General features: G+C 41.5%; 1 protein-coding gene across 1 annotated transcript; it reads right to left on the bottom strand.

The window, feature by feature from the left end:
• Positions 1 to 1,095: 1,095 nt before the first annotated feature.
• On the bottom strand, positions 1,096 to 10,752 carry LOC116381583 (somatostatin receptor type 2-like). Its single transcript, XM_031843852.1, has 4 exons — positions 10,337 to 10,752; positions 6,990 to 7,701; positions 5,676 to 6,001; positions 1,096 to 4,686 (listed from the first exon to the last, which is right to left on the bottom strand). The coding sequence occupies exons 2-4, from the start codon at positions 7,375 to 7,377 to the stop codon at positions 4,261 to 4,263; spliced, it is 1,140 nt and encodes a 379-aa protein (XP_031699712.1). The 5' UTR covers positions 7,378 to 7,701; positions 10,337 to 10,752; the 3' UTR covers positions 1,096 to 4,260.
• Between the last annotated feature and the right edge of the window lie 16,925 nt (positions 10,753 to 27,677).

Genomic DNA, 27,677 nt, shown 5'->3' with positions numbered 1-27,677 from the left:
AAGCTTGTCACGACAAGCAATCTATTGACGTGGTTCATCTGGACCAAAGTGGTGTGGGAACAGACCGACATTGCCATTTTTAGAGATGTGCTGCTGGCAGAGCTGACAAAAGGGATTACTTTTGGTTGGAACAGTTTTTTAGACAAGGTTGTGTAACTGTTGTTTAAACAGCATCTGTGTTTCAGTTCTTAACTATAGTAAATATTGATATGCAGTTATATGCAGCTATTAGACTACACAACCTTTTATTTGCTATTTAGCAACTCAATGCTTACAATATGAGTTAACAATATTTAATTGCGGTAAAATGAAATATGAGAACAGTCAGAGACGTTTTCTTATCACAACTTTTATGGTATGAAATGGGAAGAACCTTCTTAAAGAGGACTACTTGACTCCCAGGCGGCAACCTCCGGGTCTGAAAAGTAAAGCCAATGGGGAAAGTGCCTTGAACTTGCATTCTCTCTGATTGTTCTGCTCATGAAAGTTAATTGTAACGATTTGCTCGCTTAAAATTGTCTTATTCAGCGTTTGGTTGTACTTAGCGCTACCTTCTTGTTTCACTTCATGTGGCAAAAAAACAAGATGGCGACAGCCAAAATGCCCAAACTGGAGACTTCAAAACGTCACAGTGACAGCATCCCTTTTTTTATATATGTTCTATCTCTCAACCTCAGCTCAAAACTACCCTCAACACATATGTCCTCTCTCTACCCTTTTCACCCTTTTGGTTTTCTTTATTTGTGGCGTTTTTTTTGTTTTTTTTTTGGTAAACTCATGTGTGGTCTCCCTTCTTTGTGCAACCTTGAGCTATGTTGTTACAGAATAATTGATGAGATTTAACTGTTCTGTGTTTGGGAGTTAACTGCCCCTTGAGAAATACTGGAATTCACAAAATCCCCTCGAGTACCATCTGTATACAACATAGTGTATTCTGCGTGATGTGTTCAGGGATCGAGGGAAAATTTGGACATCCTCCAAGGATTGCATTCCTGGGGGAAATACACAGTGGAAAGGATGTTCAAGTTGCACATCATACACATTACTCACAAATGCTATACATATGCACACCCATTGACACACAAATACACAGGCTTGACCATGGGAGCAGAAACTTGCCTGCATTTTAATTGCAGAGACAAGGACATTGGCCTGTCCATTACAATCAATGATCACATTATATTCTATGCAACAGTCACAAATAAACATCTGCTTCTGACATTATATCACACAAACATAAGCTATATAAGCTGGGGAAAATATAGAACTAAAGATGATATACTCTGTTATGTTTTAGTTACCAACATGTCTGTACAGTACAAAGGCCTTTGGTTCTTTGGCTTTTGGGAGAAACCGGTCAAAATGTTGTTTTGCTGTCTATTGATGAAAGTTCCAAGGCCCATAGATAAAAGTCACTGCACAGAAAAGTACATATCCACGGCTGTACACTGTCAGAAACAAGCTTGTAAGTTACAACCAGCTTGGCTAAAATTTGGATTAGTTAAGATGATGGGAAATCTGTATTTTTGAAAACCCATACATAATTGTATTTCTTTGACCAAATAGAATCATTCATTTGCAGCTAATCACAACAAAAAAATCTTTTTTTCTGAGAGTATATCTTGCAAAGAAAAAGGTGCCCCCCCCCCCCCCCCCCCCCCAGTAAGTGTGTAACACTGGTTTTGGTTAGTGGGGGGATACAGAAGGTGGGATACGCAGCCCCTCCCCATGCACACAAACAAGCAGAGGATACCACAAATACTGAGTTAACATTGAACGGTGCATCCTCAGGAGTGCACGTTCTAGCCCTTCGCAAATGAACTTGTGTTTCCATAAAAAAAGAAACAAGAGCGCAAGAAGGCAGAGGTTTCCCCATTCCTCCGCTTCTTCCTCTCTTCTGTACACTATACAGTGGCAGGAACCAGACAGAAATCAGGACAAATGCAACATTTGGTGCTGAATTGTGCCCACAGACAAAGAGCGATGAACCCAAATTCCTTCTTTTTTTTTTTAGAATATGACATAATTTCAGAGAGATAATTAGGTCTTGATTTCACAAAATTACAAAGGAAGCAGCGACTACGGGCCCCGCCTCATTGCCTCTGCTGTCCCTTTAGCGCTACATTTACTATCTACTAAACATCAGAATGGTCCATTAAGTACATTAAGTCCATTAAGTATGCCCAAAATGGCCAGCGGCAATGGCAGGCATGGTGTGTTTCCTTCAGCATGGTTCAGTTCATTTCAGCTTGTTGAGTTTGGGAGGGTGTAAAATGTGTGTCAGCTCATATTATTCTTCACCAGCCGTGCAAGCGAGAGAAAGAGAGAGAGAGAGAGAGAGAGATACACAGACACAGGATAGGACAGAGCAAAAGTAATTATCTGTGGATGATTTGAGAATAGTTCTTGCACTTCAGGCTTGAAGGAGCTTATAGTTGCAGACAACAGATACACAGAAAGATATAGTATGTATAGTCTCTGGTTGTGGGTTTCACCCATAAAGCCTTTGGTATTGTGATGTGACGCATTATTACACACAGTCCACCGGGTCAGTATGACTCCTTGGTGCAGAATCGGTCACTCGTCTCACCTTCTGCGCTACTCATAAAAGGGTGCGAGGAGCTATGGATGGCTAGAGAGTGACTTTTGTCTTTATATAAATTACTTGGAATTGTAACTACACGCATGCCACAAATCTCTGTGAGCGTGTGTTCCTATTGTGACCACGGGTGTGGCGTTTGAAAGACGTCTGCATTTAACAGACTGGGAGGGTCTGATAAAAGATGCTATCCAGGTGCATTTTGGGAAATATAGGACCAATTGTCTTTGGAGCTTGACCCTGCCTGCTGACCGTATGTTTGGTCTAATGATGCGAGTGGAGTTATTTGTTTTCATGTGTTGTGTTCTTAGTAGATACTTTACAAGTTTATCTCATTCTCTGTATCTCCTTCTCTCTCTCCCTCTTTGACTACATGACACATATTTCTTCCTGAAATTTAGGCAATTTTTTTTTTTTGCAAGCACGGGCGGACTGAACCAAGTGTGAAGCTGAGTGCAGTGACCACGTTTCAACATGTATTCAAAACACAGCACTTTACAAGTAGAAATGGGCTCCTTACTATGGCACCGCTGGCATAGCAATTACTGTTAAGACCAGGACACAGTGAAGTACAAAGTACATATGATGGCTGTCACAAACATAGTTTGATGCATCACAATAATACAGATTTTTTTCACAACAGGAAATGCCTTAGAAATTTAAATTGGAGTCGTCCATGTCAGGACCTTTCCCCCAGGAGAACCATTTTATAGGCTATATACAAAGTATAAGCTGTTTTAAAGGGAGAAAGGTCAGAGCGGTGGCCGAGATGTTTTCCCATCCTTCCACCTCAATCAATAATCCAGGATGTTGAATTCGAGAGCTTACGGATCAATGCAGCTCCTCCCGCGGAGATGACAGCAAGAGGGAGAAAAGAGCATCCTCCGTTTGGTGTGTTGGGAGGGCTTTGCCATTTTGTTCCCTGGTTGATCATGTAAGACCCAGGCTAATCAGCTGGAATGAATAAAACATGACCACGAAGCTTTTCACCTTTTGGCTTGAGGCTTCTGATTTTTATCTTTCAGAGTCTCCATAGATGTACAGTGCTTGCTGTTTTCCACTGCATTGTTTGGCCGACTTCTTAAGCAGTATTTCCACATTCAGAGAAATCAATGCTGACACCTTCACAGCTCTTAAAACTCCATCAAGGAGAGCGAGGATGGTGCTTGATCCCCTCAGATCTCTCTCTCTCTCTCTCCCATGGGTGAATTAGCCAGCAATATTTCTGCAGTGGATCCAATGCAATCCATTTCTCCGGTCCTGCGTCTTGCTTCCATTTTTGGTTCAGTCTGCCTGACAACTCGATAGAAACCTGAAGCTGGCAAGCACGAACAGCCTTCGTATTTATGTTTGATTTAACTTCACTCGGCCAACATTAGTTTTTTGCACTGCCTCAGGGCAAAACAGTTCCAGTTGCCTCATTAACCCATGTATCTAGAGGTTTGGGCGTGTACCTTTGCTGACCTCTGAAACCCCTTTGGAATTTTCTTAGTCTTCACTTAGACTTTGTTCATGTGTCAATGTCCATGAGCTGCAGCTCATACGTCATCCTCCTGCCCCCCGTGTCTTTGAACAGGGGTCACTAGCAGTGTACTGTCAGCTCATCAGTCTGGAAGCCACAAGCGCCACTGCTCTGTACCTCTGGCCTCCCTGGGTGTGTCTCAGATGCTGGTCTGCAGCTCGCCATTGAGCAGGGCAGCATTGTGAGTCTCCAAGTTGGCGATCATAGCGTCGTTCACCATCCTGCTCCTGTCTGCCCTGCTGTCGCTGCGCTCAATCTCGTCCAGGCCCGCCACCTTTTTCAGGCACAGGACGTTCTGAAAGCTCTTCTTGAAGTTGTCCGACAGGAAGGCGTACAGGATGGGGTTGGCGCAGCTGTTGGCGTAGCCGAGCACCACCACAAAGTCGAAGGTGCTCTTCACGGCAGAGGTGGGGTTGATGGAGCTGGCGACGGAGGTGACGTTGAATATGTAGAAAGGCAGCCAACAGAGGACGAAAACTGCCACCACGATGGACACCATCCGGGTCACCTTTCGCTCAGAACGCTTGCGCTTGGTGGAACCCACCCGCATCCCAGAGGACTTTACCTGGAAAAGAAATGTACGTCAGTGGCTTGAAATTTCCCAAATATAAAAGCAAATTGTTCACATTAGGAGACACAGATATATATAAAGTAAACGTTAAATACCACTTTAATATCTGTCCGTCAATATGAGCTACAACCAGGAGACTGTTATCTTAGCTTAGCATGAAGACAGGAAGCAGCTAGGCTAAACAAGTGTGGTTTTACGTAAGGTTTTTAGCTGACAGGTATAGAAGTGGTTTTCTTATCTAACTCTCTGGCATGAAAGCTAATAAGTGTGTTGTAACCAAAATGTCAAACTATTCCTTAAAGAGCTTTGAAAACGGGCTATAAAAACCCTAACATTAAGATTGAATGTTAGAACTGTAAGTAACCTTTAAGTGCTAGCTAGCTCATAGCTCTTTTCCAGGGCCAAGCCAAATGGCTATCAGAGGAAACGCAAACATTTTAGTCACTCAGGCACTCATCAAATTCACGGAAGAAATGTTGAAAATACGAACTCACCAGAGACATGCTTTTAATGACTAATGAGGTGACAAAACAAATGTTGTCAGCTTGAATAAAACATTAGATTTTTCTCCTGGCAATACCACTCTGTCAGGGTAAACTAGGTTTTTGTCCCTTTAAACCCACCGCTCTAAATCTCTATTAAAGATAACTAAGATAACTCCCTACCACTGTATTTTCAACATTATCCCAATAACAGTTTTAACTAATGCCTGTGAAATTAAGATGTTCAAATTCCCCTAGCTAGCCTGGATAGCCTTCCAGGGCCCGTGTTCAATCACACAGCTACCTGGGCGTGCTACTGTAAAAGTCAATATTAATTCAAAAATTTTAAGTAAGCAATTCATCTGAATTTCATGACTTGAAAAGGGGCAAAAATAATTCCACAATCTTGTCAACGATTGGATATTTGATCAACATTCTAGTCTTGCAGCCAGAAATAAAAATATCTTGTTATCAATGCCCCACGTGGAGGCAGGCTCTCACCTTGACTATAATGAGCAGGTAGCACAGACATATGACTGACAGGGGCAAGAAGAACCCGATGAAGAAGGTGTAGATCATGAAGGCCGTGTAATAGACATCCTGGGGCTCCGGCCACACGATCCCACATACGGGCACCTTGTTAAGGCCGCTAAAGATCAAAGTAGGTAGGATGACTAATAGGGACACACCCCATACGGTCAGGTTAATGAGCTTGGCCACGCGGGGCTTCCGCCATCTTGTGGACTTAATAGGGTGGACCACAGCCAAGTACCGATCGATGCTCATCACCGTCAGACAGAAGATGCTGGTGAACTGATTGAGAGAGTCTGGGAGGGGAGAGAGAAAAGTAAAATGAGGATGTGTATCAAGTAACACTTGCAGTCATTGCTAATGCTTGTTCTTTTTATTGAAACAAGAGGTTTATTAAGTGTGATAAAGGCTGTTATCAAGACAGCTAGGATGGCCAACACTGTTTGAATTGCAGCTAAAGTCTAAAGATCCATAATCTTCCCTTCGGTGTTGTAGTACTCGAGATCAGTCTTTGTCTTGAGACCGGTCTCAAGACCACTTTTTGAAGGTCTCAGTCTCGTCTCGAAATCGACCACATTTTTTACTTGGTCTTGCATTGGTCTCCGAAAAAGAGGATTCTTTTGTTATCGTCACCACTGTGATTGCCCATTGAAAACAATGGAAAATTCCCACACGTAAAATTGTGATAGAATGTAAGGTATACATACACACATGTACAGTGTATATGGAGGTACAAGAGGTGGAATCTTTATTTGTTTTCTGAGGGTGTTTTTTATTGGAATGTAGATCTTTCAGATTGAATCAATTATGGTTTGCATGTTCCATTTTTTTATCACAGTTGTCTGGTCTTCACTCGGTCTCCCCCCTGCCTTGTTCTTGTTCTCAACCCCTCAAAGTCTTGGTCTTGTCTCGGTCTCGATACACTCTAGTCCTGATCACGACTTGGTCTCGGTTTAGGTGGTCTTGAATTCAACACTGGTACACTTAATGAAACAGTTAAACATTGTGGGAGAACATGCTTATTTAAAGATGAAGCCACAGTATGGAGAACATGGTTAGTTAAGCGTATTTCCCAAAATGTGAAACTATTCCCTAAGTATCTAAGATTTTGAACAAACAAGTACAATACAGATGTTCATCTTTGTTTTCCTTCAATTGCAACCACAGCAGTTAATGAATTCATGATCATTTCCCTTTTGAGGAAGCCAAAAGTATTTCTTTGCTCCTGTAAAACTGCTGCCTCTTTCTCAGGTTGCACCTTTAGCTCCTCTGCTTCACACCTACCAACAGTCATGATCACCCTGCACAGCACCTCTCCGAAGGGCCAGTGCACCAGGGCCAGCTGCAGGGCGATGAACGGCAGGCTCATCATGCACAGAACATCCGCCACCGCCAGGTTCAGGATGTAGATGTTGGTCACCGTCTTCATTTTGGCGTAGCGCAGGATGACGTATATGACCAGGGCGTTGCCGCACAGCCCCACGCTGCACACTATGAAGTAGATGAAGGTGATGACCACGGAGCTGGTCTTGTCCTGGTGAGACTCCCTGGTTTTGGAGATGTTCAGGTCCAGGTCGGACTCATTGCCCTGGATGTAGCTGTCGTACAGGAGGGGCTCGGGGATGGAGATGTTTGGGGGGGTCGGGAGAAAGGGCCACTGATCAAAGGCCATGATGGCTGAGAGGGGTTTAGGCTATCAAAGGGTTCCAAGTGTCTAAAGATGGCAACGGGTGAAGATGTAAATCATAAAGGAGTTGGTAGAAGGTATATATTAGTGGGTTTGAGATGACATGCTTAAAAGCATTGATGTTACCATGCAAGACTGTTGAAAAGAGGGCAAAGGGACTTCAAGTTGTTAGATTAAACGGAGGAATTTGACACATTGGGGTCTAAGGGTTTGGGGCTCTGGGGATCGGGATGACTGGGGATTTTCATTAACGTGGAACCACAAGTATCACATCCCAGCGTAGAGAAACAGAAAAAGAGCAAGAGAGATCTATGAGAGAGAGAGAGAGAGAGAGAGAGAGAGAGAGAGAGAGAGAGAGAGAGGGAACAGTAAGTTCGGATGACAAACTAATTATTGCTTCAACAAATATTAATAGCCATTGAAGATCCATGGCAACAGTCGCAAGGTTACTGCATTCATGTATTCTAACATGTGAAATATTGTCTCTAGAGAATACTCCAGACATGTCCCCTTTACACGTTTAGTTATTGTTATCCTCAATACTACTACTTCCTTTCACGGCAAGCATTTGGCAGACAGAGACACGGAGGAGAGGCCAAGATGCCATTCCAGCCATGTCCAAATTTTACATGAAGTGCAGACGTCTTAAAAAAAAATGCATTTCGGTTATTTTTTTCCTCACACGGCAGCGAAAGCCAGAAAACTCGGAGGGCTCATGGGCAAGACGCAAAATACACCATGCGCTGCACTCAACCCAAACACACACAACTTCAATGTCCTGACACGCATTTGAATGCTTTTGCACTGAGTACGATGTCTGGATTAAAATTTCACAAAAATCTACGACAGAACTCAGCATGACGAGCAGATATTGTGTCTGTGGTCAATGACAAACTATCAGCTGGCTCTCGACTGGTCATGATGCTCTTATCATGCTTTTTAACAGTGCGAGACTATAAATCCTACTAATGCTCCGCAGAGCCAAGTCCAGGTCAGGCGTGTGCGTGTGTGTGTGTGTGTGTGTGTAAGTGCGCATGCTTGCCTCCCCCACGTATGCATACATGCAAAAAAAAAGTGCGCCTGAGCGAGAACACGATTAGGGCACCGCGGTGCAGAAGACAAATGTTTATTCAATTGATCTCGGGGACAAACAGCTCTGGCCCTGTGGCAGGATCACTCACTCTTTCCCTGCAGTGACAATTTACCTGAATTACATGTGATGTACGCCCACTTTGGACAGTCCACTCTGTGCTACTGAGGGATATCGTTGGGCACTCTTAGTTGTTGACGATGAGGCACAATATACTTGTGTCTATGTGTGGTGAATGTGTGTGCAAAGACTACTGAGGATTGTTGTCATTTTTATCAAAAACCTAATCACAAACGGCCATCAGTAATACCAGAGTCAAAGGGGATGCCTTTGAAATGTGTTTTATTTGCCCATTAGTCAAAATTAAGAAAAAACGATATTCAATGACAAGACTAAAACAATCATTCAAATATAATAATTGTCACCAATTAGGTTTGTTTCAGCCCTGTAATGATAGGTAAGTCTGGCAATGGAGATTCTTCCATCTCGACATCCATTAACCATCTGTTTGCTGTGGCAGTGTTTTGCAATCTGCAAAATCTGCAACAGAGCCTGATTTGTTGAGCTGCCAACTGACCTAAAATGTAGTTATTCCAAGATTCTGCGCAGAATTATAGAGGCAAAAATGATCTCCAGGCTGTTTTAAGTTTACCCACCTACATCCTCTGGATTTAAAGGAATTCAATTGGACGCAAATTACGTCGTTTTTCAAAAGTTACAATCTTAATTAAGATTTCACTGCTGGCAGATTCGACTGTTACTGGTAAAAGCCAGTGCAGGAATGGAGGACCACCCCACGAAGAGTGAAAACTACTTCATAGAGTCGATGTAATTACACTAAATGGTTATTGCTGAAACTAATGCTGACCATAATAAAAGATAAAAACGAATTTTTAAATTCTAAATCCGCAAAAAGATTCTCCTATAAACACATTCCGGTGAAGCTCAATTATAGACTCATGCACTGTGTGTGTGTGAGTGTGTGTGTGTGTGTGTGTGTGTGCGCGTGTGCGCGAGCGAGAGACCTACAGACAGACAGAATTCAATCTGCACTAATGAATGATGAAAAGGGTTTGAGGTGTTATTTCCTAGCAGGGGGGCCAGGCTCATTACTGTGCCAGTGTGGGTATTATTTGATAACATCTTGGAGTTTAATTATCAAGCAAGGTAATTGCATTATTAAAGAGTAAATTGGGGATTTGCTGGTCTATTAAAACTCTTGTAGTGGAAAAGTCTAATAGGCTCACAGAGACTCGCATAAAAACATAAACCGCAGGATGGATGTCAGGAGCTGCATTTGATACCAGCGCCGACTGCGCGAGTAGATGAAGTGCTACCAGGGAAACAGCAGCAGCAGCCTCACGCCGACCTGCAGGTTTTGTGTGATGCATGTCCAGCTCAACAGGAGACTTGCTTTCATTCACAGCAAAGTGGAAACTCCAACAGAAAAATGTCTTCAGCGGGCGTCGAGCCTTTCACCTCTTGATTGAATGACAAATCCCCTTACTCACTATTAATTCAACTCAACTCTCCCTGTCAATCCGCGTGGTTCTCGACTGTGGTTTATTTCGTGGGATGAAGGAGCATACATCTACCCTCGTCTTATACTGACAGGCAGGACTAGATCTCAGAGAGCGCATGTTGGGGGTTTTTGAGTTCCTTTGAATCCGTTAATTAACCATAAATTACTTCTTTGCATGGGAAATAAATTGTAACTTTTATCAGATGAAATAGACCTGACTATGTATCAAAGTGCGCAACAGCAAAGGTCCACACAGAAATGCCAATAGATGAGGACACATTTGATGAGCACCTTAAAATAAATTTGCAAAACATTACAACAGCATCACTTACTTTTAAATTGAAAACAGAAAACTTCCTTTTCATATCAAGTCCATCGTGGCAAAGAGTCATTCGGCAGAGAACATGGAGTCCACCCGCTCCGGTGCGGCGCTGACCTGCTGGAAAGCTGCATCGTGCGCCAGCCTCTCCATCCACCTGCTCCCCGGGTATTACGCACTGACGCCGGCGTTCAACCGCCCACTCGTCACCTTAGTCAGAGCTTCGTGGTTGTAGCCTACTACGTCTTTAGGTAATTTTTTTTTTCCCACCTCCAATAAATAATCCGCGTTTGTAAACCGAAACTTTGAAAACCGTGTGTAAGAAAGACAAAGGTAAAGCCGCGGTGCGCTCTCAGCGCGTTGCGTCCACGGAGAAAGTCTTGGCAGCGAATCCCATGTGACGAGTCATCAGTCAGAGCAGCAAGACAGACGACCGCACCGGTGACAGAGAGAGAGAGAGAGAGAGAGAGAGAGAGATATCACTATAACGTTGAGCGCGTCACCCTGTGCGCATCCAGCGAATTGCTGATTTGGAGTCGTGCAGAGTTGGTTCTTTTTCTGGTGCCATGTGTCATAAACAGAGCTTTTTAATTTCGCTATAAACTGTGCTCAGTCATGCCACGCAGCAGACTGCTTTTAAATGTGCGAGGTTAAACCAAGTTGGATGCAATGTTCACATAGCCTACCTGGACTTTCACAGCAGCTCTGCATCAAAAGATGTTGTTTTCACGGCAGTTTGAGATGCAAAAAAAAATGATTGCTGTATTCTTGCAGAGTAGATGCAGAGAGAATTTAAAAAAAGAAAAAATGATGCCACACAGAATGATATCCAGGCCTTCCACTTGCAGATCACAGTCAGTAAGGCACATTATTGTCAGCCAAAAGCGATTACACTGGGATCTGATAGATAAAGCCAATTCAACAGCCCCCTTTTTTCCCGTCTTTATAGAGGAGGAGTAATGCAGCAAGTACAGATGGCGGGTATCTTCCACGACCTCTCCGTGAGAAAAATGCCGTGCCACTTCTCTCAACATACAAAAGTGCTGCTATTATTACGACCAGCTGTTGTCCTATCAAAGATTAATAGTTCTGTTTGTGTCCCAAATGAGGACTGAAGCTGCTCAGAGGGGTAAACAAGGCTTTGTGATATCGTCAGTATTTCACTGCAGAAATCCCCATCTTTGTAAACCGGTGGACAGTCAGGAGGGTTCAGGTGTGTGTTTGCTGTGGTTTGAGGTCAACATGTTCCCTGGGCGAGTTCATTGTGGTGTGTCACTGAGGACCACATCTGACCTGCAAGCGTTTCAGTTACATTTCCAAACGATCAGTGAGGCCAAAGTGGTTAAAGGAGCGATGTCGGCATTGTAGCATTTTAGCATTATCAAAGGGTTGGTTTGACATTTTTTGGTTTCTGGTTGGCTTCGCTGGTTGCTGCAGTCTCCTGCTCTTCTGCAGCCCACGCTCGTTTGTGGTGTAAAAGCAAACAAAGCACACCAGAGTACACTTGAGAGGAGATCGAGACCCGCTTTTTCAAGTGGGCTTGGTTGTGATATTTGGTCTGCACCGGAGTTTGATTGACAGCTCTAACCCGCCCAAATGAGCCGCACTAACCGGGCCAACAGACCTGGGTTTGTTCTAAACCAAACGATATTTAGCCTTTCATCTCAAAGTCTAAGCATAAGTGCAATTATGTCGCTCAACAATGTGCACCGCCAGAGGCAAATTTGGGTCGTATCGTGTGCCTCCATTGACTTGGTAGGCAATCACGCTGCTCCTAAAATTCGCCTTGAGATGAAGAGTATGTTTTTTCAGAGTACGGTTGGGAAACAATCAACATTTCGACAGCAGTTGATGCTGAAAAGTCATAAGAAAACAATCGTTCCCTGCATCCACGAAACGGTGTCAGACAGGGGGAGGAGGAGAGACAGGGAAACAGGGTTTGGGTTTGACAGCAACACAATCATTTTCACCATTAATTTCATATGTTTATGTAGTTTATTTCATGCTATAAAACTCATTTTGCAATGCCTAAAACTGCTTTGCGTCACACAAATGAAGTGAATTAGTCCGTTTGCTGTACCCGGTATCAGCAAAGCAGAGCTCAAGTCAACAAAATGTCATATTACTACATAGCTTTGAACGTCATCGGTCAACAACTCTCCACTTGCCCCTCAACTCTTACACCAGTCTAAGTCAACATGAAACCTAGTTTGAAGGGGAAAGGTCCATTAAAGATAAGGCTTAAAAAGTTCAAAAAACCGTCTTCTGTTGTTATTTTTCTTAGTCCTTCCCAACGCAGAGTGAGCGATACATAACCGCAGAAATGCTTCCATTTTACCCAGCTACAGACAACATGGACTGGACTTTTTTTTCTTCTCAATTAGGTGATCAAGTTCATGCTTGTGAACTTTGGACTGCGAGGTCCGTCAAATCCGTTTGAACAGATCCAGGACAGCCACTGACGGGAGGACTGCAGCTGACGTATTTCTTTTGCTGCGTGGACAAGGTGTTACTGGACAGAGTGAAGCAGCTAGAGAAAAGTGTCGAGCCATATTTGTCCTCCCTTATTTTCCCCTCCGCAGCCTAACGCCTATAATGCTGTCATATTTTCAGCTGTCATGACTTTGCCTTCTTCCCCACCGGCTTCGCATACATTTCATGGCCGCTGGCAAACTGAGCAGCCACTCACAAACACCATCTCCAAAGCGTGACTAATGCGACGCTGCTGCAAAACGCGGAACCTTGACCCCGTGCTTGTTGTGAAAGTCTTCCAGCGAGGATTTCAGCATTGTGACATGATATATGTCCTGTTTATCGTATTGACTGCTGGTGACGGCGAGAGTGCTGCGCATGAACTGGATTGCACGGACAAATGGCTGGTCCTCAGGGTCATAGAGCTTTGATTATTTCTTTGAATATGTTTCGACCTGAGTTCCCTTCCCATCCAACTGTGACGGCCAAAAAACAACAAAAGAATAATTTTCTGGACATTTTTTCTGCCTCACATTAAAGTTTACATGATTTAATATTATACCGGATAGATTATGACAAAATAAGCCCCCGGGCACAGACATGTAAAAGACACAACTGTGGCTTCTGTAGTCGTTTTGTAATCTCTACAAACAGACGTATGTGATTGCAGAATCTGTAGGCAACGGCACGAGATTTTGGTATCGGAAGTATTCCGGTTTCCGTTTGTAGTCCGAGTAGTATTGACCAATCACGTTTGAGCAGGCTTTGGGTGGATGCAGGTAAACGGTCTGTGTGGAGAGCAAAAGAGGTGGAAGGCTTCACCTTTTTTATTTTATTTATCCGCATTCATGTGAACGGAAACAACGTCAACTTAATTTTCACGTCTCGAGTTGCTATTCGGACTGTTAACAATGGCCGGTGAACGGAAGAGGAAGTGTTGGCCTGGATAGCCGTTATCAGGATGTTTGTTAGCTACACCCGTACACCCAAAATATTGGCCCTTGCCCCCAGAGGCAACGTGGTGGTCAGAACGTTAGCTACTGGGTTCCGATATTAGTTGTTTTGTGACTCTTTGTTGTCGTTTTCATCTCCTTGAATGCGTTTGGTGTCTCCGTAAAGACATTTTATGTCTTTTGTAGTTGCATTGTGTCTCTTTGCAGTTGTTTTGTCTCGTTTTTTGTCGTCCTAACTTGCCACCCAGTGATCATTTTGTCAATGAAAACTTTGACTAAAAATAAAAGACGATGGCCTGTTTTCACAACAAAAAGGAGACGAAAACTACAGTCAGCTCTGTTAGTATTTAGAGACCATATTTATTATTTTATTCTGTATATCACCTCAGTGATTTGAAATGAAATCATTTGTATGTGTTTTCAGTCCAGACTTTTGGCTTTAATTGAAAGGCGTTGGCAGCAACTAAAAGAAACATAATCCAAATACCCACATTTTACTAAAAACTATTATACATTTTCATCAATAGACTAAAAATAATCCAAATCGGGTGCCAAAATGAATTGCCAACATGTGTGCATGTTTATGTTCATCTTTATATATAGGCTACAGCTGTTTCATTTTTGACTATTTACTTGATTTTTTGTTTGGTTTTGTAATGGCTGACTTTGAAGTGCTACATAAATACATTAATTTGTATATTCATATAGTTGTATTTTGCATTATTCATTCTGGATGGCGGTGCTCATACAGATCAGTGGACACATTTAAAATGCTTATATTCATATGAATGCAATGTGTCAGGTCACCAGTATTATGTCCTTCTAGTCAAAGAGTTTAAAGGTGAATGTAAGCTTTTTTTAAATATTTGCAGTCTCTAGTGCAGATTCAGCTATTGTCAAAGACCCACTTAAAAAAAAAAAGAGGTAAAATGGAGTTGAAAACAATTTTGCCGCATAGCAGTTAAGAGGCTGTAGACATTCAGACACCACAATTACTGGCAGAAAAATACCAGAATAATAGTTTGTGTGTGTGTTTTGTTGGACTCAAATTTTGTGTAAAGCTGCTCAGACAGTATGACTCTCCTCCTTGTGTATACTCGTCTTATTGTGATCTAAAAACATGCTTCTTTTTTTTTCTCTCTCTCTAGCCCGGTGCGTTAATGTGTCTGAATAATTGTAGTCTGAAAATGTGTTCTTTCAGCCTGTGGCAGGTGATGCAAAGTGACTCTGCTGTCTTGTTTTCAGTGGAGAGTTCATTCACCCGAAACAGAGAAGAGCCTTGATCAAGATCAGCGACCACAGGGACATCAGAGCGGAGGGGCGGTCAATCAACTGCAGACAGGCGAGTGTATAGGGTTTGGCCATGGCTCGGGAAGCAGGAGCAGCTGTCTTCACTGTTGGATAACAATAAAACGATAAAATCTGCAATAAAAACAGTAAAACACATTGGGAAGAATCATGACATCAACTCCATAAACATCATAATCTTAAATCTGTGTGTAATAGTGGCAGCATGCGGTGAGACACCAGGAAGCCAGCTGCCTGAATCTAACTTTAAACATTGTTGTCTCCGCACTCCATAGGCAAAATTGTGAGCTTACATAAGAAATCTCCGATCACCCAGACAACATATTATGATACCATGACCGCTGACATATGTTTCGGGCACAAACCTCCGAGGCTGATGATGTGAATCATCCTGAGATGACATCCTACTGCGTTATCCCTCTGGTTGAAATTGCGGGCTAAAGGTGTCGGCTGGCGTGTGATTCCGATGGCCTGCGTGGTTAAATGCGCAGTGCAATAATGTGAAGTATCGCATTAATTGATAATAGGCGTGTGCCATGGCTCGGATGGAGCGCTATAATGATCCAAAACCGGAATCCAAGGTTGTCAACAAGCACAATGGTACTCAAGATCAATAGATGGAGCTTTTAAAGCCGTGTCAAGCTTCAGGTTAATAACAGTGACATATTCTGCTTGTGGGTGTCATGGTGATGTGATTTTATTTTGTTCTTTATTTCAATTCATTCTCAGCAGAGCAGTACATCAGTGTGGCATTGTAGATGTTGTGTTTTTTCCTATAGTCTATGATCAACTTCTCGGACTTTAACTTTATATTAAACTTAATACTTCAACGCTGGCTTTAATAACTGTTTGCTGTCTGACTCATGGTGCGATACCACAGGATTCTCACGAAGAGGAACTCGGTAACGAACACCCACAGAACACAAGAGAGAGAGTGGAGTTTCTTCAGTTCACGCAGGTTTATTTGCATCACAAGGAGTACAAGTGAGCCGAGTTGTCCGGAATCAACTGACAAACAAAGAAATGTTCCTTACTCCATACCCTTGCTCCCACTTTTTATGATTGACCCCCCTCTTTTCACCCTCCCACTCTCAATCTTCTTCTAGACAGTCATCTTGTTCATTGTGTCAAACTGTTAGGATTAAGCTGCACAGTGGCAAGACAAACAATGTCCTCCTCCTCTGTCATTAATAGGACCTGAACTGTTATAAGTTTTAGCAGTGGTTCATACTCTTTTTAGCTTTCATCTTGTTGCTGTATTCTCATTTTGCAGATGTGACGACATTCAAATTGATAAATTGACTTTACACATGAGATATTTCTTTTCTAATGGGCTCTAATCTTGTGATCAGTGCTCAGGTGGACAGTGCTCACATTTAACTCTTTGGCACACCGCGATTTCTTTCTTGCACACCGGCACTTCTCACAAGCTGCCAGTACTCTCCTCTGCCCTCTCCATGTCAGGTTCTAATGGCCCTAAATGAACTGCATTACCAGGGGGGGCACTGGGGGCACCATGTGACGCTCACCTGTTCTCGTTCTCAGTTGCCTGCTTTTCACTGTCGACAGGCTGGTCGAAGTAACGTTGCATTGGCCTTGCAAACATGTTGACCAAAGGGAACGTGAACAGAGTCAGAAGACGACACAACAGAGCTTTGAAAGTCAAAATCCTACGTTACTGAATGCAGGACGGGAGCAGCAAGCTAATGTTAACGGCACTCCTAGCAGCGAAGAGCCTGTTGAACGTTAGCATCAGCAAAACAACCTGTGGCTACCGCCACCTGATACCACAGCCAATGACGGCGTCAACGATAAACAAGATGAATCGGAGTAATGGGCCTTCGGACTAATGGGGGACTGCCCACTGCTCCGAAGGTCCATTGACTTCATTTTGGCTGATATCTATTAACAGCTCTTCTGTGAGCTAAGATAGCTAAGCAATAGTGGGCTTTAGTTTTCAGGACAGAAGGACGTCCGACTATGGGCTTTCGGTCCTGCTAGAACATTTTTTTGAACTATTTTGGTTTTGGATTAATGAGCCATCGGACCAAAGGCATGGCACGTTGGTCAAACGATTAAATGCTGTGTTTTTGCTCCCAGAACAACTGGCTCAGTGTCAGAGACGGATACACATGCATACGTGTGGATCAGGGCAGAAATGGCACTTTTTGTCCACTTCAATCACAGCTTCCAGTCATACACATTTCTATTGTGTTTGATTCACTTTGGTTGGCTGATTACACTTGATTATTTTGTGTTTGATGAAATAATGAGAGAAGATTAGGCAGTACAAATATGAACTAATTCACACAGAAGAAACACAGAAGAAAAATGCTTTTTTGATCACACCTCGAGAGATAAATTGATTGCTATGTTAACCTCTATACTGGTCTTCAGCTATATCCTTCATTTTCTATTGGTCTTATGCAGCTCATACTAAAGACAAATCTCAAATGTACTGAGATTATACAAAGAGCTTGTATCAATCAAGCCATTAAGCTATGTACAGCCACAATGCAAGGCTGAGCAGCAAACATAATTAGTGCGGCCCCATTATACTTTATTTCGAATAAAATATGAATGTATTCATGTGTAATTCTGGTTTTATGTCTATACCTGCAGTACCACAGCTGAGAAAAGACAAAACAAAGAAACACAGTGTATTCATACTTGCATCGGTAAATTATTCAAATCTAATGCGTTGATGTTGGGAAAATATTTTCTATGTTACTCATAAAGAAGTAAAACAACAAAACAGCTAGTAAACCGGAATTCATGTTTTTTTTCTTTGCAGTTTAAATTTAACTATCGGCTTATTTCGTTGCTTCCCAAAGCAGTGTTTTTTAGTTGTCAGGCGATAGCTCAGATGTCATCATTGATTGGTTGATTGACAGGTGTCATTGCCGTTAGTGAACTCCTGTCCTGAATCTAATGACTTGTTGGTCTTGAGTTAAATTGTTGGTTTTAACTTTGAACTTGTTAGACTTGTGGCTGACTTGAGCCACACAATCGAAATAAGGCGTTGTTGCTGACCAGGCAACCCTCTCATTGTGGCTGCAGCTGACCTTTTTCTGAAGGATCCACAAGATAATATTAACGTAATAATAGTCTTTTGTTCAGCCAGAGATAAAGAAGATAAAAGATGAGGAGGAGAAAACAGTAACAGAGACACATGGATGAAAATAAAAATAGTACGAGTGGGAGAACTAATACAGTAGGTGTAAAAAATAAACATACAATACAAAGCAGGCAAAAGATTTTTTGCCAAAAAATTTGCAAAAGATGGTTTATAAGACAGACATTCGCCTGTAAGCTTATTTGGAAAACTAAATTTATTTGACAAAAAGTCACCTTTCCAAACAATATCAAAGAAATTCACACAAAGAAGTGCAGTAACTCAGTGCATGTCCAAATATCACCTTCACAGAACATCATGTCAAGGCCGTGCAGGAAGTGACAGAAAGCTATGCTGGTGTGATGACATCAACAGAACAAAAAATCCCGATTGTGACCGGAATCTAAAAAAGTCAGCCATGCTTCACCTTGTAATACAACGATATTGCACAACATATTTAAACAGTACACAGAGTGCTCCTAAATTATGCTGAGAGGCTGACAAAGCAGTCAGAAATTCATACAATCTCCACGAATTAAAGCTCAGAGGTGAGTCATCAAAGTTCATAAACATCTCCAAGAAGGTTTTTTTTTCACATTCCTTGAAGCCTTGAATCACAAAGAACCGAAAACACGTACTGTAGAATATGTAGAGACTGGAAAAGGAAACAAATATAAACTTTAACCACAAGTTGGAAAAAAACTTTGGTAAAACATTAAAGGCAAATGGGTCTATATATAAGAAACAACACAGTTCAATGCGCACTAGACTTCTGGTTGGGTCCACCAGACAGCTGATTTAAAAATATATATATTTAAAAAAAACGAGAAATCATTGACAATGTATTGACCCAGTGGAGAGGGCCGGGCGGACACAGACAGAACAGGGAGGTCGAGATGTGTTCATTTTGTAAGGTGCTACCTCTGACGGCACTGTCATGGATACAAAGAATTACAAAGTAGCACTTTGACAAGATAATTATTCCTGTCCTCAACACAAAGTTATAAATAACTGCTCCTCCCAGTTTGAGTGTTGTGTTTTTTCTGTGCAGAATAGAAATGTGTACCGCTGTCGCACTCTGCCGTGGTTACGTAGGTGTAACTTTAAGGGTTAGCCCAGTTGGACCGAGATGACAGAGACAGGCAGGTGGGAGTTTTGGTTGACATCAAATCCAACCCAAACGTGCTGCAATTTTTAACAGTTTAATCAATAGTTGAGATCTTTCCCATGCCCTATAAAAGCACCCAGCAAATATTTAGATGTTGAAATGTTGGCCCGAACCAAAGTGCACGACACTTGCAGATACCGTGCCACGATCAAAGCTGAGATTATTCATACCGTCAAGCATGGAAAGAGGTGATCAGAGAAGATTTAGACAGGCTCAAAAAGTCTTTGGGTGCATTTAAATAATCTAGATTTTATTGATCTTGTTCGTTGTGTTGAGCTGGCTACTTTGATGCTTACACTGTGAGGATCAATTTACACAGTGGGGCTCACTTTTAAGTGTATCACCTTTCAGATTTAGTCAGTTTGAAAGAAAATTTGACAATCCTAGGGAAAATTGGTGTTGCATCCCAGTGTGCCCGGGCTGGATTACACGCCACCGCCTTCAAGTGGGTAGTCCTCTTGTCATGGAGATGCAAATCCCTGCCGTCAAGCCGAGTCGAGCCAAGCCAGCACTGGTGTTTAGAAAAGACCTACAAGGAAGATGGCGTTCAGCGAGCCGACATCCAGTGTTTGGTAGCTTTGTTTGTGGGGGGAGGGGAAGAAATCTCTCCCGCACATGAAGTGATGAGAAGTGCTTCCAGGTAACTTTGACCAAACAGCTACTGTAGGATCAAACACCATGAACAGAAAGACTCCTGGGAAGTGTAGTGCATAAACAGCACGGAATGACAGGAACAGCAAGAGAGAAAAACCAATGGAGGATCTAACCACTATATTTACCACATTTTCTGGACAGTGTCTGTACCTTCTGACAGCTGAATCAAGAGGCAACTTTTTTTTTAGGGTGCACCAGCAGGTCATCTGCAGCCAACATTAATATGTTTTCCGCAGCTGTTTCTGTATTTAGCATCAACTGAAGAGCCTATGGAGCCAAGTTAGACAAAACTCAGTACCTTATCACTGTGAGAGTCAGCCCATCGTCGAATCCCCATAGCACCTAAAAACAGCTCATTGATAAACCTCATTTAGTCCCGTGTATACTGCCCTTTGCGAGATCCTGGGACAATTTTCAGTGGGAATCTAGATTTTGTTGTTCGCTTCCTGAGAAGCACATTAATTGAGATGGATGGTTTAAGATGCAGAATGAAGTGGAAAGATATCTTTTTAGATTATGAAATCAGAAAACAAAAACATGCACACAGAGTCTTTGGGCAAGGCACTGAGCCTGTCTCATCTGTATAGAGTACTGTGACATAGAGACGCAACACGATTCAATTAACAAGAATTGATTTTGTCCATACGTATATATCTCTATGCTGCAACAGTAGCATTGCCTGGGTCCTCTTTTGAATTTGCTGTAAAAGAATATTTCTGCAGCTGAAAGGAGCGCAGAAATTACTCGGTGTGAACATAACTTATTAAAAGGTCAGGTCCAGGTTTATTAATGTTAAAAGCACAGGGCAGAACAAAATCCTACTCGTATTCACAAAATAATCTTGTTTGTGGCTTTGCTTATATAAGATGTGCTTATGTGGGAAATGCATTAATATACAAGCGAATTGCTTTGAGCATAAACTATGCAATTCAAATCGATAGGATTGTATTTAGGTAGGAATCAGTTTGTTAAGATGAGGGTGACATTCATTCTATTCATGAGATATGGCTTTGAAAAGAGATACTTGGAATGAAATTTGCCCTTCATTGCGAACTTCAAACACAAATCATGTCGGCTACTTCAGCATTACGGTTGATGCACTACCTTTGTTTTAAATTTCTCTGATCATTTCTCTCTTCATGATCTACAACCCTCTTTGTTCTCTTTGATGCTTGTCTTGTGCCCATATTAAAGACAAGGTTAGTTACCTGACACCTTGTTGCAAGAACGACCTTATCCACGGATTGCTAATGTGGAAGAATAACTAAATGTACATGCATGGCCATGACATGCACAGAATATTGTATCTGCACCCTCTGCACATGTCTGAGTAAGACCAGATAAGATAAGTCTGTTTTAGCTGTTTGGACCTAAAGTAATAAACTATACTTGCAGTTATGGTAACCGCAGGTGTCACCAATTTATTAACCAGGAGTGAAATCTTAAGGGTTACAATGTTCAAAAACAATCAAACCATTAATAAATAGAAAGCCAATCCACGGGCGGCAAATGTGAATATAACCGTAGATAATTCTTTTTTTCAAACAATACATATTAAAGCACCTGTTTTGAACATTTTCAGCCTATTAAATGGCCGTTATCACTGCGACTATAAGGCTTCAGACGTGGAAACTGCACCCCTGACATCGTGAAACGGTTGCAGTTTTGAACATGTGGTTAACGTTAACGAATATAAACAAAACTACTCGGTTAGGTTGAGAAAAAGATCATGATTCGGGTTAAAAAAGTAAGTTTGTTACGTAGCTTAAATTATAGATATAAGTTAAGTGCGTTACGTACACTTGTTATAATATAACATGTCAACTGAACAATTTTGAACATCTCTGGGAGGATCCCTCTTCCCAATAGATGATAACGGCCAGCTGAACCAATTAGGAGGTAGAGTTAAGCCATAGCACCTCACGTCTATGCCTCCGATGACAACAGATAACAGCCATTCAATGTGATAACATTTGAAGCAGAGCATTAACGGAAACATTACACATCATGTCAAAAACACAGATCAAATGTATCACATGTCAGGTAATTAAACATGACCTAAGATGTGTTTCTTTTATTGTATGCTCTTCACTTTACTGAATCTGGGTTTGAGCCTCAGAAGCAGCCTCTGCAGATGAGCATCATTATTCACTGAGTCGCCTTCTATTGCATTAGTATTGCAGATAATGCTATTACTACTAAATAAATGATCTACATCAGTGAATCATAAACAAATTAGTGAGTTATGAAACAAGACGTTAGTATTTCTCAGTTTAATCAGGAGAGACAAGTCAGATGAAGAAAAGATTATTGTTTATTATTAACAGATGAAATGTGATGATAAAGTCTTGACAGAGTCTTTGGCACTTGGACTCTACATAGAATGTAGAGTTGATGAAGCTGATAAATCTGTGAGACTGGGCGGAGATGGGGAGGTGCGTAACAGCAGCATGAACGTATTGAAGGTAGAGAGACGATCATGTTTAAAAAGAGACAGCAGCAGGATGATAGGCTAACGATGTCATTGTTTCATTGTTGTAACCGGTTGTATATGGACCCAAATGCAACACACAAGATTCCAGGGATCGTTGGCTTTTATTATAGACTTGCAGGTACAGAATGACACACTAAATCCTTGGCAGAGCAGCAGATACAGCAGGCAGAATTAATCAGAGTCAGGAACAGAAGGCTGGTGGGTTTACCGGGAGTCAGGCGAGTCGGGTAGAACAGGGGCAGGCAGGGTCGGTAACAGGAGATCAGTCCGTGAGAGCGTGCTGGAGAGTCTGGCATTGAAAAGCGAAGAACAATAGGTCAATATGTGTCTGGGAGGCAGGAGTCGATATAGTGGCTTGATTAGTGATCAGAGACAGGTGAGTGAACAGGTGAAGGGAGTTAGACTGATGAGGAGGGAGTGGCTGATAAGTCGAGTGAGGAGGGTGTGGAGCTGAACTGTGACAATTGTGCTATAGAAGAGACCAGCTGATCTAAACAGCTGATATCATGATTGACAGCTCCAAACAATGACCGCAAGAGTGAGTGAGCATGCGTGAGGAAAGAATAGTTGATGTATGAGAAATAAACTATGGGCTTAGGCATGCAAGACTATAGTCTTCCTGACTGAACTTAAGCTAGAGCTTCACAAAGCTTCCTTTATTTTCAAAATTGGAACGTTAGGTAGTTTCGCAAGTACATAATAAAAAGGCCGTCCTCACTAACGTAATGCTTGTATCGCTCATCTGTGCAAGAAGCTTATTACAAACTTGATCAATGTTTATTGTTGGGCAGGTACCTATAATGATCGTAGTAATTATGATAGGAACAAAGGAGGAAGTCAGGTGATGTAGTATAAAGAGCAACAAAGATGTGTAGGGAGGAGGTTGGGTGGAGGGAAGGGTCAAAAGTTGACTTACGTAAATACTTAATTATATAACATATTTAACTTACGACACCACCCTAACCCTGAGAGCATAATAAATAAGTTATGTAACAAACACACTTATTTAAACCCAAACCATGATCTTTTCCTAAACCCAACTAAGTACTTTTGTTTCCTAAACCTAACCAAGTAGTTGTGTGATATTAACATAACCAATTAGTTGTGTTAACTCAACCTAACCATTTAGTTTGCCTGAACTTAACTAAATGGTATTTGTTGCTTACTCCTAACCAAGTAGTTATGTTGCCTAAACCTAACCAACTGTGTGTTGCCTAAACCTAACTAAGTATTTGCCTAAACCTAACCAAGTTGGTTTTGTTGCCTAAAAATAACCAAGTAGTTAAGTCACCTAAACAAGCACTTGTGTTGCATAAACCTAAACAAACAGTTTTGTTGCCTAAACCTAACCAAGTAGTTATGTTGCCTGAACCTTACCCAGTACTTTTGTTGAATTCACAATGTTAACCGTGTGTTTGAAACGGCAACTGTTTCATATTGTGCGCCTGTCCATGGTCCTCTCCAAAAATAATATACGTGGTTTTGGAAGTCATCTGTAAACAACCTATTCTGTTGTTTAGGTATGAGGATGTGTTGCATAAAACCAAGCTGCTTTTGTAGGCTTCATGTTCTGAGCAAAACATAGACAAGAGATTAAACCTTTACCTTTGGTCAAATGTCAAAGCCATTAAAACATTTTCAAAACAGTTTGAACTCATATTTTTCACAGCAAAGTGATAGTATTTTCTGGCTGGTTCTGTTTGCTGTCTGTCCCCTGCAATACAACCCTGGCTCAGCACTGTCTTGTTTTTGTCATAAACATGTAAATGTTGGCTATTGTTCAGCCCTGTTGCACAATCAGCATGAAATGAGCAGGAGAGATTGAAATAGATAAATCCATTGCTGAGAAATGAGACGAGGGAATGACGGGAATGGAGGAGGAGAAAGAAACAAAAAGAGACACGAAAAATAAATGAGGAAATGTCTGACAGAGAGTGAACCATGTAAATTTCCTAATTTACCTTTATTGATCTCTTCCTCTAATCATGTCATGGGCAAATGCACACACACACACTCACACACACAATGTCTCTCAGGGGTCCCATCAATATTCCTTGCTGAGACACCTCTCAGGCAGTGTGCATCTGGTCTTAATCACGTAGAGGATGAAGTAGGATCAGTCTGAGGTAAAAAGATCATTGGAAATAACTGCTGTCTCTCAGTGCATTAATTAAGACCAACACACACATGAAGGAAACACACACAAACACACACACACCAGACCTTTTAATCAGTGTGACCTTTTGGACTGTGGCGCAACACTACATTGTAAATCTTGTATTGTTCAGCAAAATCAATTGGACGGTGTAATTGAACAATCCACCACATGTTATGGTTCTGGCTGGTACGAAAATGGAATGAAAATCTTTTTTTCCCGTCTTATGTCAGAGCCGGTCCTGACCACCCTCGGGGCCCTAAGCAAAATTCTGCTAATGGGCCCTTATACCTTACCTATGAGCCATGTAAACCATTTGCGATTGCCACATAGTCATACCTGACACCCAAGTGAGTGTATTGCCCTGCTACAATACAATTATTGATGAATGCTATTATTCATTTTAATAATAACATAAGGGCTCATTCAAACTGACTCCCCCATATTTCATTTCATGTTTTTTCAAATATAAAAGGATATCTCTGTGCCCAGCTAATCAGCATTAAATTAAGTATTAAGTAAAACCCATATATTGTCTGGCCTGGTCCCCACAGATGTTGCTCCATGTAAAATGTGATTTTCATTTTGAATATATGATCGCAGTTATCTTGTCTGACCTTCAGTTAATAAATAATATTAAACATTTCCTCTTTTTCTGACTTGAAAGGTATAGTTCTGCTTTATACTCTCTTCCAAGTTCTAAACATTGTAGTTCCCAACGTGTCACATAAAGATGCCCTGTCAGCACACTTTGGCGTCACTTTTTAACGCACAGGGTGACACTCCACTACGGTCATGGTTTAAAACATGTGGTTTACGTTGTGGATTCAAACAGAACTACTTGGTTAGTTTTCAGAAAAGATTGTTGTTGGGGTTAGAATAAGTGTTTATTTTTATGGAAGTTAAGTCATGTAGCCTACAATATGTCAGCGTTGACTTTTGGTTTCACATTGGACTCGACCAGCAGTCGCCTGGGTGAAAGTCATGTTTGTGTGACCCGTCCATCTACTCGGTCCTTCACCCTATGTGGACTTTGTCGCTCCTCATATTACGTCACCTGACCTCCGAAGCAGCTAATATTGCTACTGACGGGCATTCATTGGAGTTACATTGGAGCCAGGTGTGTCTCATACAGGCGCTAAAACGTGCTTTGTGCATCGCTATCAGACACTGAAGGTTGTGTAAAGGATCGGTACACTGAATGAGCCTTCAATAACCCCCACTGTTTGCTTTTTTGGTCTCAAATCAGCTTTAAATTAAACTTTCAAAATTTTAAAGCAATGCAGTTAGATGAGAAGATTAATAACACTTTCATTTGTCCTCGAAATATAACTCAACAGCGAGCTGCCGGTTAGCTTAGCTTAGCATAGAGACTGAAACTCCCCAATTCACTCTTTATAACTCGTTTGTTTAATTCGTTCAATGGTTTTCTCATTTGACTCTCAATGTTTAGCAGCCGAAAATCTATTGCGCCATTTCACCATACCACCATACCGAGTCTGATGTAGTTCCACAAAGACTACAGGGATTTGTTTTTTTCTATTTGACCATCATTTATTTATTTTAATTTTATTTATTAATCTGAAAAACTTCTACGTTATATATGACAGACATATGCGATTAAAAAAATGTGTCAAGAGGCTCATAATTTAAAAACCGGTCGGTTGAAAAATGAATCTGTTTTCTGCTATAGGGTCTGAAAAAAACCTCCCGAATGGAAAACATCAAGACCAGGACTCATAGACAAAATGTCAGCACCTAGTGGCCGTCACAAGACCTGCGCCTTTTGGTTTAGGTTAAAAATTCTGTTTGGGTGCAGCCAATGGGATTATGATCTTGTACAGTCCACATGCCCTAAACTCTCCCCTTCCTGAACTCCACCACCTCACCCCGCCTCCACCTACCTCAATGTTCCCAGACAGATAACAAGAACTCAATGACACCCTCTGGTAAACCTGAACACCACTTCGTGAAGCACAGATTTTTGAGGCGGCAGCTACCGGTTGGAAAATATAGAAAAGCACACACACCAATTGGGATTTATTTTAGGGCCATTTTGCACTTTATTTCATGCTTAACAAAGGTGTCGGATTCAAACACCGATTCAACAGCTCATTTCTCAGGAAAATTTGAATTTGTACATTGTTACAGTGATTTCATAAGAATATTCTTTATAAAAGATGAGTTGTGAAATAATCACTTAAACCCTGACAAGAGACAAATGTTGTTTGTTTGTTGGCCAATATCAGCAAACATGTAGATTCTAAATAGATGTTGTAAACCCCTGAAAGAATATTAAAATGTGAGAAGGCACCATAAGGAACTAATTAGGCCCTATGATAGCATGTCAGTCCAATTTTAGTATGATACATATTTTGGGTGTGCAATAAAAAATGTTTGTGAGTGTTTTGCGCTTTTGGGCTAAACCCTGAACTTGGTTTCCTCTTACTGTCCGTCAAATTCTTCCATGCCGTAGGCACATGAGCGTCTTTAAACTTTCCGGAGATGTGGCAGGGGTTTATTAGCTCTTTTAAAAAACAAACAAGCCGGAGGAAACAAGTGGGTCTCAGGGAGCGGACTTGACTTTTACAGTCTTTCCAGCTCACAGAATGCCCACCGGGAAGAGTATCCAAGCAAACGTTTGCTTGTTCATCCTACAGAAGTAAGAAAATTCAAGAATTTCAGTCATTTAACAAACATGCTTATTTTTGTTGTTGAGCTTCCATATTGTGAGAGATGTACTTAGCTTGAGTAAAAGTACAACAATGTGAAAATATTTTGTGAAAGTAAAAGTCCTGCTTTTCCCTCTCTAATGTAATGGAAATGAAGTATCACAAAATAGAAATACTTCATAAAGTACTTCATACTTGTACTGAAATGTAGTACTTTACTAACTGTGAGTTTCCACTCATAGTGTTAATTTGTGAATCTTTTCGTAACATTTCCGATCATCTGCACAAGAAAACAGAGCATGTGACATGTTTGTGTGTGCTTCATTCCTTTGTACTGAATTATGGCAACAGAGACGAATAAAA

The sequence above is a fragment of the Anarrhichthys ocellatus genome, unplaced genomic scaffold (genome assembly GCF_004355925.1).
Source record: "Anarrhichthys ocellatus isolate YVR2014 unplaced genomic scaffold, GSC_Weel_1.0 scaffold4, whole genome shotgun sequence".
Taxonomy (NCBI): Eukaryota; Metazoa; Chordata; class Actinopteri; order Perciformes; family Anarhichadidae; genus Anarrhichthys; species Anarrhichthys ocellatus.
This window is presented reverse-complemented; position numbering and strand designations above follow the sequence as displayed.

Excerpts from the sequence above, each read along its gene's own strand:
- LOC116381583 (XM_031843852.1), bottom strand. The coding sequence starts at position 7,377 with ATGGCCTTTGATCAGTGGCCCTTTCTCCCGACCCCCCCAAACATCTCC. Across the intron at positions 6,002-6,989 it reads CAGGGTGATCATGACTGTTG|ACTCTCTCAATCAGTTCACC; the intron begins GTAGGTGTGAAG and ends CTCCCCTCCCAG. Across the intron at positions 4,687-5,675 it reads ACCTGCTCATTATAGTCAAG|GTAAAGTCCTCTGGGATGCG; the intron begins GTGAGAGCCTGC and ends TTTCTTTTCCAG.